The 12169-nt window shown below is 44.6% G+C and overlaps 1 protein-coding gene across 4 annotated transcripts in view; it reads right to left on the bottom strand.

The window, feature by feature from the left end:
* Positions 1-12169, bottom strand: part of LOC113012716 (myelin transcription factor 1-like protein) — a 112995-nt gene that overhangs the window by 18232 nt on the left and 82594 nt on the right. For all 4 annotated transcript variants that reach the window (XM_026153014.1, XM_026153013.1, XM_026153012.1 and 1 more), the window contains 4 exons: positions 8465-8599; positions 5758-5848; positions 2905-3012; positions 1894-2120 (listed from right to left, as the gene is read on the bottom strand). In XM_026153014.1, coding sequence (XP_026008799.1) covers positions 1894-2120; positions 2905-3012; positions 5758-5848; positions 8465-8599 — 561 coding nt within the window. The remainder of the gene's footprint in view (positions 1-1893; positions 2121-2904; positions 3013-5757; positions 5849-8464; positions 8600-12169) is intronic.

Below are 12169 nucleotides of genomic sequence, written 5' to 3'. Positions count from 1 at the left end.
GGCCTGAAACAGCGAGTCGAAGCCCAAAACCTTTTAGTTCAGCACATCACTGACTAACGCCGGGTTAGACGTGCTCCATGCAGATGCTGCAGATGTGTCACAAACTCACAGGGTTCACTGTTTCTTATCTTACAGTTTCTTTCTCAGCAGAGCAAAGAAGTTACTGAGAAGTTTGTGCATGTCAGAGTTAGTCGCTCTGAAGGTTTCAGCAGCGTTCACATTTCACAAATTCTCAAAAATATAAAGTGAAACTTTGCTGAATGCTTAAAATTACTGATTTTTATTTCACTAATCTTCACTTTGGCAAATTTTCCCATGTGCTGCATTCTTGCTAATTAGCAGCAGGGGGCAGGATGTGATTGGAGCCTCCAGGTCAGCTGACCTCTGAGCTCGGTGAACTGTTGCCTGATGAGTTTGTGTCTCGGTCGCTGCTCTGAGGTTTGAATAAAACATGAAGGTCATTCTGCTGCTAGAGTCTGAGCAGGAAGCAGGAGAAGGCGGGGCTACACTGAGTCTCAAGGTTGTTACTAGGGCTGGGCATTGTCACTGATTTCTAGAATCGATTCGATCCACGATTCAATTCGATTCGATTCAATTCGATTTGAATCTGGGAAATTTTACCTCAGACAGTCAGAAATATTATAATTCAGATCAGTACATTTACATATTTTTGTATCTATAAAAAGGAAGCTGACACTCGCGTGACTTTATCAAAGGTGTGAGCATCACAGCAGATGCCTTTGTGTCAAAGTAGCTGAAGATAAAACACAGAAACACATGAAGGTGATTTTCCTGGCCTGGACTTTATAAAAATATTCTGCAGTAGATCAAAAACGAAAGAAAACCATTAATCAACACATGAATGTTACCTCTGACGTTACAGCGGTTTTATTACAGACACAGCGTTTTGCATTTTGCATAATTTTAAAAAGTTTAAATTTGTTCAGACGCCTGTTGAACAGCAGAAATCAGGTTTTCTTTTTGGAAGTAAGTAAAAGGAAAAAAACAGCATTTTTTTGTAAACAACGGTAGACTTGTGCGTAACAAACAAGCGAATAATGAAGAAAACAGATTTTTAGACGGGAAACTGTTGTTGAAGTACAGAGAGAGAGAGAGCTGTGCATGAAGTGTGATTTTATCGTGGTGGAAGCAAAACAGCAAAAGTCAGAATGAATTCATGACGATGTTTATGTGAAGCGTAGTTTGGATCTTCTTTTGCTATTGGTTCGGTCAATATTGTTTGGAGAGAGATAAACTAACAGCTTTAGAATCAGCGCAAAAAGGGCGTAAACACAAAGCTCAACCCGCCGAAACATCAGAATCAGCGAGCTGTCGGCTTTCAGCTTTCAGCACATCTCACTGATTCTGATCCGCGGGTCCTTTGTGTTTACGTCTTTGTGCAGAATCCGTGTTCCTGCTCTCATTTACTGTCTTAGCTGAAATTTTGTGAGGTTTTCACCTGAGATTCTGGCATTTCGGACAAAATAAATTTATATAAAAAATCGATTCAGGATTTTAATGAATCGATATCACATTATCCAGGCCAGCATCGATTTTAATCGGTAAATCGATTATAAAAACCCAGCCCTACAAAGGTTTAAATTTTAACAGTGAAGTTAAACACCCCTAGTTGCTACACTGTAACAGTGAAGAGTGTATTATTGAAAAACGTGCAGTTTTTACTGGTTTTCAGTGTTTTTACTAACAAACTGAACCAAACAAACAGAAAATGAATTTCTGTCTATTTTGAATCTTTTTCTCTTTGAAAACTCATTTCAGTGACTTTTAAAATTCGTCTTTACTTATTATGTTTAACATGGTCCCGATGTCTCTCCCTAAGGAACATCGGCGTGTTAGAAAACGCGTCACACAAACGTCTCGAGTTTGTCGTACCGTCGTAGCCTTTGGGCGACGTGTCCCTCTGTCCATGCACTTTGGGAGCGATGGCCCGTTTCCCGTACACGTGGTGGTTGTTGCCGCCGTCGAAGGCGCTGTAGTCAAAGCTGGTCTTGGAGTACTTCTCCAGCTCCTTGGCCAGGTTGGAGCGGGGCGTGCTGGTGGAAACATTGTTCTTGTAACCATACTGTGGATAGTCCAGTTGTTTGACAAAGCACATTGGCCTGGAAAATAAATGACGAGGGGGTGGAAGTTGGACCGAGGCATTCAACATTGCCCACGGGGGGAGGAGAGGAAACTTGGGGTTCGGCTAAAAATGGGCAGACTGAGGGGAAGATGGGAATACCGGAGGTTTAGAGGGTGGAGGGTGGGGCTGGATGATGGAGACGTGTCCCTTTATGTGCCACAGCATGGATGTTTCTGCTCTTCTCTCAAAAACATAATCCCGCTACAAGTATTTTTCAAGCGTAGACAATAAAAACAGCTAAATTAAATTTCAGCTTTTATTTCACTTGCATACTTCTGATACGCTTTCATCATCTGATATGTGTTTATGGCCTCAATCGGAGACCGAGAAGAAATGAAATGCAAGATCTTAAACTGCTGATGTTCAGTTAGATATAAATATAAAACGCACAATTACTTGTGACTTTTTCATCACAGCATTTTCATGACTATCACAGAGGCGCTCGTTCAAAAAGCTCTGCCTTCGCTCTGATAAATGAGGCCAATTTTGTTAAATGTTATAAAGCGTCCATGACGAGCAGAGCGATGAACATGCGGTCTCTTGGATGTGTTCTCAGGGGACGGGAGAACACGAGCATGAAACAAAAAAGGGGAAGACGTCAAGTCTCAATTACAGGATGCACGTGAAGAAAGAACATAACGTTCCAACATGACAAGAGCATTTTATTCTGCTTAAACCAGAACAAAGCCACGTCCCGCCTGCTGCTGCACTGCATTCACAACACACTGTGCTGAATTCTGGGGGTGTGGAGTGAATACTACCTTAGGACTCGGTCGGACGCCTGGTTGGACTTGGGTCCGTCGCAGCTCTGGTGCTTCTCCTTGGCTTTGGCCAGCTTCTCGGCGGCAGCGATGGGACACCCTGACAGACTGCAAAGAGAGAGCGGGTGGTGGAGGACGCGTTTTGATAGGTGAAAGTGTTACAACGAACGCACACGCCGCGAAGCGTCGGGCTCGTTAGAGCGCCTGTCAGAGCGTCAGCTGGGCTGAAAACAGCTCGAGCACATCTGCCTGTCAGACAGTCGATTGCGGCGTCTACCGTAGTTCACAAAGTGTTAAAAAGTGAGGAAAATTAATGAATTTGCATTTTAAGTAACAACACAGTCAGTAACAGCTTGTGTGTTTCTGGTTGAACAGCTTAAAATCATTCTCAGAATAGATATTCCCATATGGACAAACGTGCTCGTTTCCTTCAAACACCTGCTGACAGGAAACGCAGCGCAACTTCCTCCTGACAAATAACTGACCAAATGTGACAAAAGTTCATGTTGTTATCCTTAACCCCGATTATTCTCCATCCAGGCTGTCAGCTGCAGCGCTGGAAAAATGATCTGTGACAATGGCCCGGAGCCAGCGTGGAGCACCTGCCATCAGGGTGCATCAGATGGGGAAGTGTGAAGGAGCACACGATGGAGGCTTCTATCAGCTCTTTCTCCTCCACGTCTGCAGCGTGCGCCTGTTTTGCGCTGCCGCCGTGTCACCGAGCGCGGCGGGGAGGCGTTCTGGTCCTCCCAGGTCTGCACCTCTCCCGTCACCCCGACTGAGTGGCAGAGAGGTGCTAATGGCTGTTGCTACGCCCGACTCCCTGAGCATCTGCTGTGGGTGACACTCCTCTTTCACTGTCACCTCGCCCCGTCTGACAGGCACGAGCGCCCTGCTATTTTGGTTTCTCCCTCCAAACCTGCACCTGACAAATGCCATTTTTTCCCGCCACGAGCTGATAAATGATTTATGCTGCCGAGCCGCTGCATTCGGAGCAGGCTCGACTAAAATATGGCAGCTGGACTACTTTAATTACGTCCTGCGATCCAGGCAGGGCTATCTGTGGAAGACCAAACTGCTATAATCAAAAATAACTAAGTAACGACTCAAAGAGCCTCTGAGGTTTTCATTGTGCAACTTGAATATTTTTGAGGCCCTTCAGTCAGCGCCCTGTCGTGGCCCCATCACAATCAGCATTATTATAATTAATGATACCACAGCAACATTTTATAGTCTAAAGTCTGAAGGGTTTTTTCTCTAACAGCATTGGTATGATGGGATGTCTGTGACGCAGACGAGCAGAAACCAACGTTTCACTGCAGGAAATTTCAAAAAGTGCATTCTGGGTAAATTTTAAAGGTTCATAGCTCTTATAATGCACCTATTAACTGTGATAAAGTGGTGAAACTGTTGTCATGTTGTCATGTAACTGCTTAAATTCACCGTCCAGTCAGAACTTCACAGATGTGAAACAGGAATTGATGCTTGCAGACTGACTCAGGTGAGTGCAGCATGTCTGCAACCCGTCTGTGTTTGTAAGTAAAACCTTCGCCAGTCTCTTTGAGTCGGGCTGCTGTTGTTTGGAGGCAGGCTGCCTCCCAGCAGAGGCTGAGGGTGTTGCATGGTAAGGCCTGTGTGTCTCATTGGTCAAAAAGATTGAACACAAACACCAGGCAACGACCAATTTTAACTGATTGCAATTAAGTTGCTGTGCAATTTTCACTGTAGTGCGACTACAAGTAGCCAGCAAAAAAACCACATCAGACTAAGTTTTACGTATTTAAAGACATATCAGCTCTTTTGATTAACTCATTTATTTTTAAATATGGCAGTGTTGGTCCTCCATATGTTTTTCACATAAACATAATGTGAGAGGACAGCAAAAATAACGAGTTTAAGGATAATTCAATCAAGTGAAAAGGACACGAAGGGTGAAAACAGAATCCATCGAACATGCATGAACCGAAATAAGTCTCACAGCAAAATAACCGAAATAAGTCCCAAAGTAAAATCCCCGAAAGAAGTCCCACAGTAAAATAACCAAAATAAGTCCCACAGTAAAATAACCGAAATAAGTCCCACAGTAAAATAACCGAAATAAGTCCCAAAGTAAAATAACCAAAATAAGTCCCACAGTAAAATAGCCGAAATAAGTCCAACAGTAAAATAACCAAAATAAGTCCCACAGTAAAATAACCGAAATAAGTCCCAAAGTAAAATAACCGAAATAAGTCCCACAGTAAAATCCCCGAAAGAAGTCCCACAGTAAAATAACCAAAATAAGTCCCACAGTAAAATAACCGAAATAAGTCCCACAGTAAAATAACCGAAATAAGTCCCAAAGTAAAATAACCAAAATAAGTCCCACAGTAAAATAGCCGAAATAAGTCCAACAGTAAAATAACCAAAATAAGTCCCACAGTAAAATAACCGAAATAAGTCCCAAAGTAAAATAACCGAAATAAGTCCAACAGTAAAATAACCAAAATAAGTCCCACAGCAAAATAACTGAAATAAGTTCCAAAGTAAAATAACTGAAATAAGTCCAACAGTAAAATAACCAAAATAAGTCCCACAGTAAAGTAACCGAAATAAGTCCCACAGCAAAATAACCAAAATAAGTCCCACAGCAAAATAACCGAAATAAGTCCCACAGCAAAATAACCGAAATAAGTCCCACAGCAAAATAACTGAAATAAGTTCCAAAGTAAAATAACTGAAATAAGTCCCACAGTAAAAAAAACAAAAACAAAAACAAAATACGTCCCACAGTAAAAAACATGAAGCAAGTCCAACAGTAACATAACCGAAATAAGGAGGGGTGCAGGCGCTGGGTCTGGGCTGAGCTCTTACCTTCGGTGGGAGTTTCTGTTGCTATTGACATGGCCGCGTCCCGTGCAGCCAGGCGTAGGACACTTAAGAACATTCTCATACATTGCCACAACTTCGCACAGACAGGAGATAGGAGTGAAAGACAGGGAAGGTTAGGAGCCCCTTACAATCAGCCATGAGCTCTATTAGAGTGTGAGGAGCTTGGCATTATAAACATCATTAAGAAATGAGCCTGAGTGAACCCAAATGACCTCTTCTTCATTTTAATGAACACTAGTTTGAAAGGGCAGGCGAGGTTTCCCACCATATTGCTTCCACTTATCCAGCTCTTTCAAATTAGTATTCATGGAACGGGGCAGTCATGAATAAAAAGATGTCATTTGAGTTTAGCAGGACAAAGCCAGCAAGAAATGGAGGGAAATTTCTGGACATGCAAAGAGCAGAGCGACCAACAGCCAGCAATCATGCACAACAACACATGCCGCCTTAAAATCAATGAAGAAGCAGACAGAGGGGCGCAGCGCCGTGATGGAGTGCGCTCTGTTATCACGTGCTCGTCGTTAGAGTAAGAGTGCAGTCTTCAATACCGTTTACCATTAAAACAGTCCATAACTGCCTCGCATCCCCTCGGCAACCGGCCATTTAGATTAATGATCTATGGATGTCCAAGAGGAGCGCCAGAGCACCGCGGGCGGGGGCGCGAGGAAGGGGTCGGCATGACACCGCTGACGTGCGGGGCCAAACCCCATCGGCACCAGCTTCATCATTATCACCCCCTTAAACTTTAACCCCTCATCATCCTCCTTCCCTTACATACTAATTGGTGTTGGGTGCAGGTAATTGGACAAAGCCTGCCGCCTCAGCTCGCCAAAAGCCAATACATTATGCATTTCCCAGGTTTTTCCTGCCCTCTGCGAGGACGCACGCACAATGCCGAGGAATTAAAGGCAGAATCGGTGAGCGCAGATATTAACCGCAGCAGGATGTGGCTGCGCTAGCGTCGCGTGCACCAAAGGTAAATCACTTTAAAGACCAAAACACGACTCCCTGATGAAATATTTTAATATTCCACAAGAACGGAGCTACAATGGGCAAGCAGCAACGGGAATTAATGAATTTGAGATCTAATTTAATCGTCATTTTTCACAAGGAAAGGAAGAGTGTGGCTACACTGTGTGATTTCCCAATTAAATGAAGCCACTGCATTAATAATACATCGTCCATTCAGTACAGCAAATGTGTTAACAGGGGGGAGAGGCTCGCCCGCCGCTGAATCCGCCCTGCAGGCAGTCACATGTGTGGCATGTATTTGTCTTTACAGGAGTCTCTGTGCACGGCCGCTTACACGTCAGCCATGACACGACCGATAACACTGAAAGCTCCTGATAACGTCTCTGCACAGCAACGGTCCTGATGGAATGACATCTGTTTGCTCAGGTGCACGGGCACACAGGTAGCACGCCCTAATGCCCTAAAGCTTGTTTCACACCCGTACTGGGTATATTTGTAACCAGCACACCAAAATCAGGCTTCTCCAACATGCTGGACAGCAGGTGCTGCGCAAAAAGACACTTAGCTCGAGCCCGAGCTGTTTGTTGCATCCTGTTTCATTTCAGGATTGATGGCAAATTAAATACAATCTCATGGTTTTGTCTCGAAGCAGGTGAAAGCACTCATGAGCGCCACCTGCTGCACTCCTGGCTGATGCGCGGCCAGTTTCGGTACAAAAACAGGAAGTGGGACGGCTCCCCGAACGTCTGAATCATCCGTGGTATCGTCTTCTCCAAAAGTTAGCCGGACGTGAGAAAGAAGGAGGAGGAGGAACACGGATATCATATCCCCACATCTCCAGTGACAATCAATTCAAGACCTTTCCAAATTCCATTTTGGGGCTCTTGATCCCACTCAAGGTCAGCTGCCCTGAGCGACTTCACATTTCTGGGAGATGATTACATCTCAGGTTGGAGACCTTGTGCGGGCGGCACTCCACGGAACAAGAGACATCTGTGACACTGTGCTGGTCTTTACAAGCCTGCCCTTAATGGTAACTAATTTCTCCTCTTTTATTTTGATTGCAGTCCAGGTCACAGCGGATCATAACTTGATTTTCATGCTGCGTTTAATGAAACGTGTAAAGGGGCTTTTATTGAGAAGTTTGCACAAGGTGAATGAGACTAAATAGCCGGGGTGAGTTCTCTAAAGGGAAACGTCACTATTCATTCAAGGCTAATGTTTATTGCCACTTCACTTGATCTGTGGCTCGGAGATATGACACTGCCTTTCTATTAATTGAGCAAGGAATACAAATAAATGAAGAGGGTTTGTGGCGTGGACGGCTGCAGCGCGCACCAAGGTCTGTGAGCTTTTCAGACTTTAGAGAAAACTGAAGAACTCAAAAAATAATTAAAAAGGTACACAAATAAAGGAAAGACCTTTTCTTTCAGCCACATATACACTGATGAAGCATGCAACCCACATCTCGATCGCTGTCAGTCAATGCAGCTGACTCCAGTCGCTGCATTGCAGCGATTAGTGCATTATCACAGCCTCATTTCCACCTCATCACCACGGCACATTAGGCAGGCAATCGGCAAGCAAACCCACGGCCCCGTGCAAAAGGTCACAAAAGAAGTGCTGCCGTGACCCGTGTAATCCCCGAGGCATCAGACACTCACAGCACCGCACGCACGAGCATGCCTGAGCAACAACATTGCTGCTGAGCGCTTACTTTCAGGTGGCACCCGGTCTTTGTGCGGGCAGCCCGAAAGGCTCCGGTGGTGCGGGTACAGGCCCGTCACGTGACCCGTGCCGTCGCAGCCCGGCGTCGGACACCGGCTCTCCTTCTTGTCCACACGTGAAGCGTCTGTGAGGGGAAAGATGTAGAGGTTATTAGCACCCAAGCGGCAGCTGACTGTACGTTACAACTCCTCTCTGGACTCCTGCAGGGCTGCTTTGCATGATTCACGCTTCAAAATAATCCCCCTGTGGTTCATCCTCTGTTTGAAACAAGCTATTTAGCTCCTTCCTCTTTAACACGGCTTTCTTCTGATTGGCTGCCCCTATAAAGGGCAGATGGGTGGGGCTTCTATTACATCTTTGTGACCTCATATTGAGCCAAGAATAGAAAAAAACTGTGATTGACTGACTGTTTACATCAGTCGGCAGCTTGAGTTTACTGCACAGGTTCTGAGCTTATTATTAGAAACTTTGGTTATATTTAATATGAACACCTGCCGCTGGAACACGTCATATATGACAGAGTATAACAGCGATGGTATTTAGATTCTACATGTGTCGGCCTTCCCCGTCTCCTGCCATTGATGAAACCTCTACTGAGGACATCCCTGTTGACTGCTTCCATGGAAACAGTGACATTAAATTAACAGCAAAGAAACGAATGACACTATTCTGAGATGAAGAGCAGCTTCTGCCTCGTGTTGCGATTTAGTAACGTTAACGGTACTTTTACGATTGCACGTGTTTTTTCTGATGTCATGAAATGAGGTCAGAACAACTTCATGCTAACACATCTGTTTTTTGGTTTCACATCGTGTATTCTTCACTAACTTTGGGATAAATGGCACCTTATCACCTTTATTCACCTTTACCCATCGGCCAGCTGTCTGACCCTGATGGTTGAATGAGGTGATTATGAAGTTAAACAATACAGCTTAAAGTTTAAATCTTAAAATCCAAAGTAAAGGACTATTTATATGGAGTCGCACGACATCACGTTCACCGCGTTTCAGACGTTCTTTGTAAGCTAACCACAGACAGTTCAGTCCTTCAAATATTTCAGGGTAAGTATCTGTGAGTATGGACTCTCAGGTTAACGCAGACGGATGGAGGCTGAAATTTTGGATGTGTGATCTCTGACCGACCATAGAAACTGTTTTACAGGTCAGCAACAGAGATTTTGTTTGCATGTTCTCATATACGAGGCTCATATCAGCTGAATACCTTCACACATATTATACGTTGTGGTCAGATGAAGTATGACAGCATGCACCAAATCCAAACGAACTTTTTCTGAAAGGAAAAGTTTCTGTTCATCAAACATTTGTGATGTTGTTCTCCCTCTCCCCTTTTGGGAGAGACCATTTGGCCTTTGGTGCAGGGATGCAGGGACGGCCATGGACCAGGACCACTAACATTTTTTTATCACAAGCTCTCTGTGAATATTCACCACAATTATGTAAACATGAATGAATGTACATTTGAAGCTCAATTTTATATGTATGAATATTCATTTATAATGATAAAGTGAAACTGACAGACACTTTCTGAATTTCCAGGCTGTGTTTGTATGAAGAAGCAGAGATTCTGATTGAGTTTGTTTACTGTTTGTTTAAAACTGAAGGAATTGTGAAATATTAGAACTTTTACATGTTTGACCTTCAACAGAAAGAACTTAGGCTCCTTTAAAGCTGCATCATGCTTTTTTTCATTAAAACCAGCTCACAGCTGCACGTGACAGTTTGCTGGGTGCACGCACGTGTCCTCAAACACACACAGCGGAGAAGATTGTGTTTCCCTTTCCAAAACCTGGATCTCTTCTTTCCTTCAAACTCAGGTTACCACCAAAAAGCAGCAATGCCAAGTTGTGCCAACTGGCATTGTTTCTGGAAATTCAACCATCCAGCTTTAAAATCCTCTGACCCCCGTGTGCAAAGTCAAGCTGAAGTGCAGTAAATATGCGATATTCGAAAGTGAAAACAGGTTTGTGCATTTTCATGGCAGAGTTTTGGAGCCGTGTCAGATTGCAGAATGAATTTGGAGTCGTTGGATTGACAGAAACCTTTATCAGGAGCATGTTTTAGAAGAGTAGGCAGTGGAGGGGTAATTATCTCACAGCACAGAAAGAGAGACCACTGATTAAAGTTTCAAAGGCCCGTGTAACTCAGAAGCTCCGACTAAAACACGGAGCGATGAACCAAAATAAAGCCCTGAGTTGCAGAGTAAGAGAAGGTTGGGGTTCTGTATATGAGTGGGGGAGGACTGCTACACTGTTGTGGTGAGGAGAGAGCAGAGCGTGAAGGTGAGCTTCCGATTCATTGGCCAGTCTACATTCCTATCCTCACCCATCACCAGCAGATGTGGGTAATGACCGGAAGAATAAAATAAAGGATACAATCTATAGAAATGAGCTTTGACTGAAAAGTGTCAGGCCTCAGCCTCAAATGGAGACCAGGACTCGGAGTTATGGCTGTAAAAGAATATTTTATACACGGTTATATAATTTGGGGGGCAGCTGTGGCTCAAGAGGTAGAAAAGGCCTTCCAGTAATCGGAAGGTTGACTGATTCATCTCGATCCTGACACCAAAGTGTCCAGATACAGAACCCCAAATTGCTTCCGATGCATCCATGTGGCTTGCAGCGTAAAAGCACTTTGAGTGCTCACTGAGAGCAGAAAAACTCTATATAAATACCAGTCCAATTACCATTCACCATAAAGAATAGACATCTGATTGTGAAAATTGTGGGAAAATAGCAGTGCTACCAGCAGCTGTCTGTCTCCCGAGAGGCCTCGAATGCATGTTGGGTTGACACCAGAAAAGAAGTTAGACCCGGAGCTGCTGGGGGTTAACGGAGCAAACTGTGTGGCAAAGTCGGAACGACTGTCTGGTGCAGCTGCGAGATTCAGAAATAATGCTGCTGGTGCAGAGAGTGCAGTGAACGGGCTCCTGTAAGTGGATGGAGATCAGCTGAACCACTGAAGGTAAATACTCCTGAGTCTGAACATTTACCTGGCTGACTAACTCTTCCAGGCTGCAACAGTAGGTAATAACACACATTAGCAAGCTCAGTGGTTGAAGTTTAAGTCTAAAAACATCTTTAGAAACCTGAATTCCCTGAACTTTTGCTCTTCTCAAGATTGATTTTATGCCTGTAATAACTGGAGGCCCATTGTGCCTCATGAGGTGAGGTTTCCAACCAGTAGGAGATCCTGAGATAGGAGCTAGACCCCAGGAACTAGATCTGGATGGATGGATGGATGGATGAAGGGGGGAGGGATGGATGGATGGATGGATGGATGGATGGATGGATGGATGGATGGATGGAGGGAGGGAGGGAGGGAGGGAGGGAGGGATGGCTGAAAAGGATGGGTGCCTGGTTGGATGGATGAGAGGAAGGGATGGCTGGATGGATGGATGGATGGATGGATGGATGGATGGATGGAGGGAGGGAGGGAGGGAGGGATGGCTGAAAAGGATGGGTACCTGGTTGAATGGATGAAAGGATGGATGGATGGATGGATGGATGGATGGAGGGATGGCTGAAAAGGATGGGTGCCTGGTTGGATGGATGAAGGATGGATGGATGGATGGATGGATGGATGGATGGATGGAGGGATGGGTGAAAAGGATGGGTACCTGGTTGAATGGATGAAAGGAGGGATGGTTCGATGGATGGATGGATGGATGGAGGGAT

The sequence above is a fragment of the Astatotilapia calliptera genome, chromosome 19, assembly GCF_900246225.1.
Source record: "Astatotilapia calliptera chromosome 19, fAstCal1.2, whole genome shotgun sequence".
Lineage (NCBI taxonomy): Eukaryota > Metazoa > Chordata > Actinopteri > Cichliformes > Cichlidae > Astatotilapia > Astatotilapia calliptera.
This window is presented reverse-complemented; position numbering and strand designations above follow the sequence as displayed.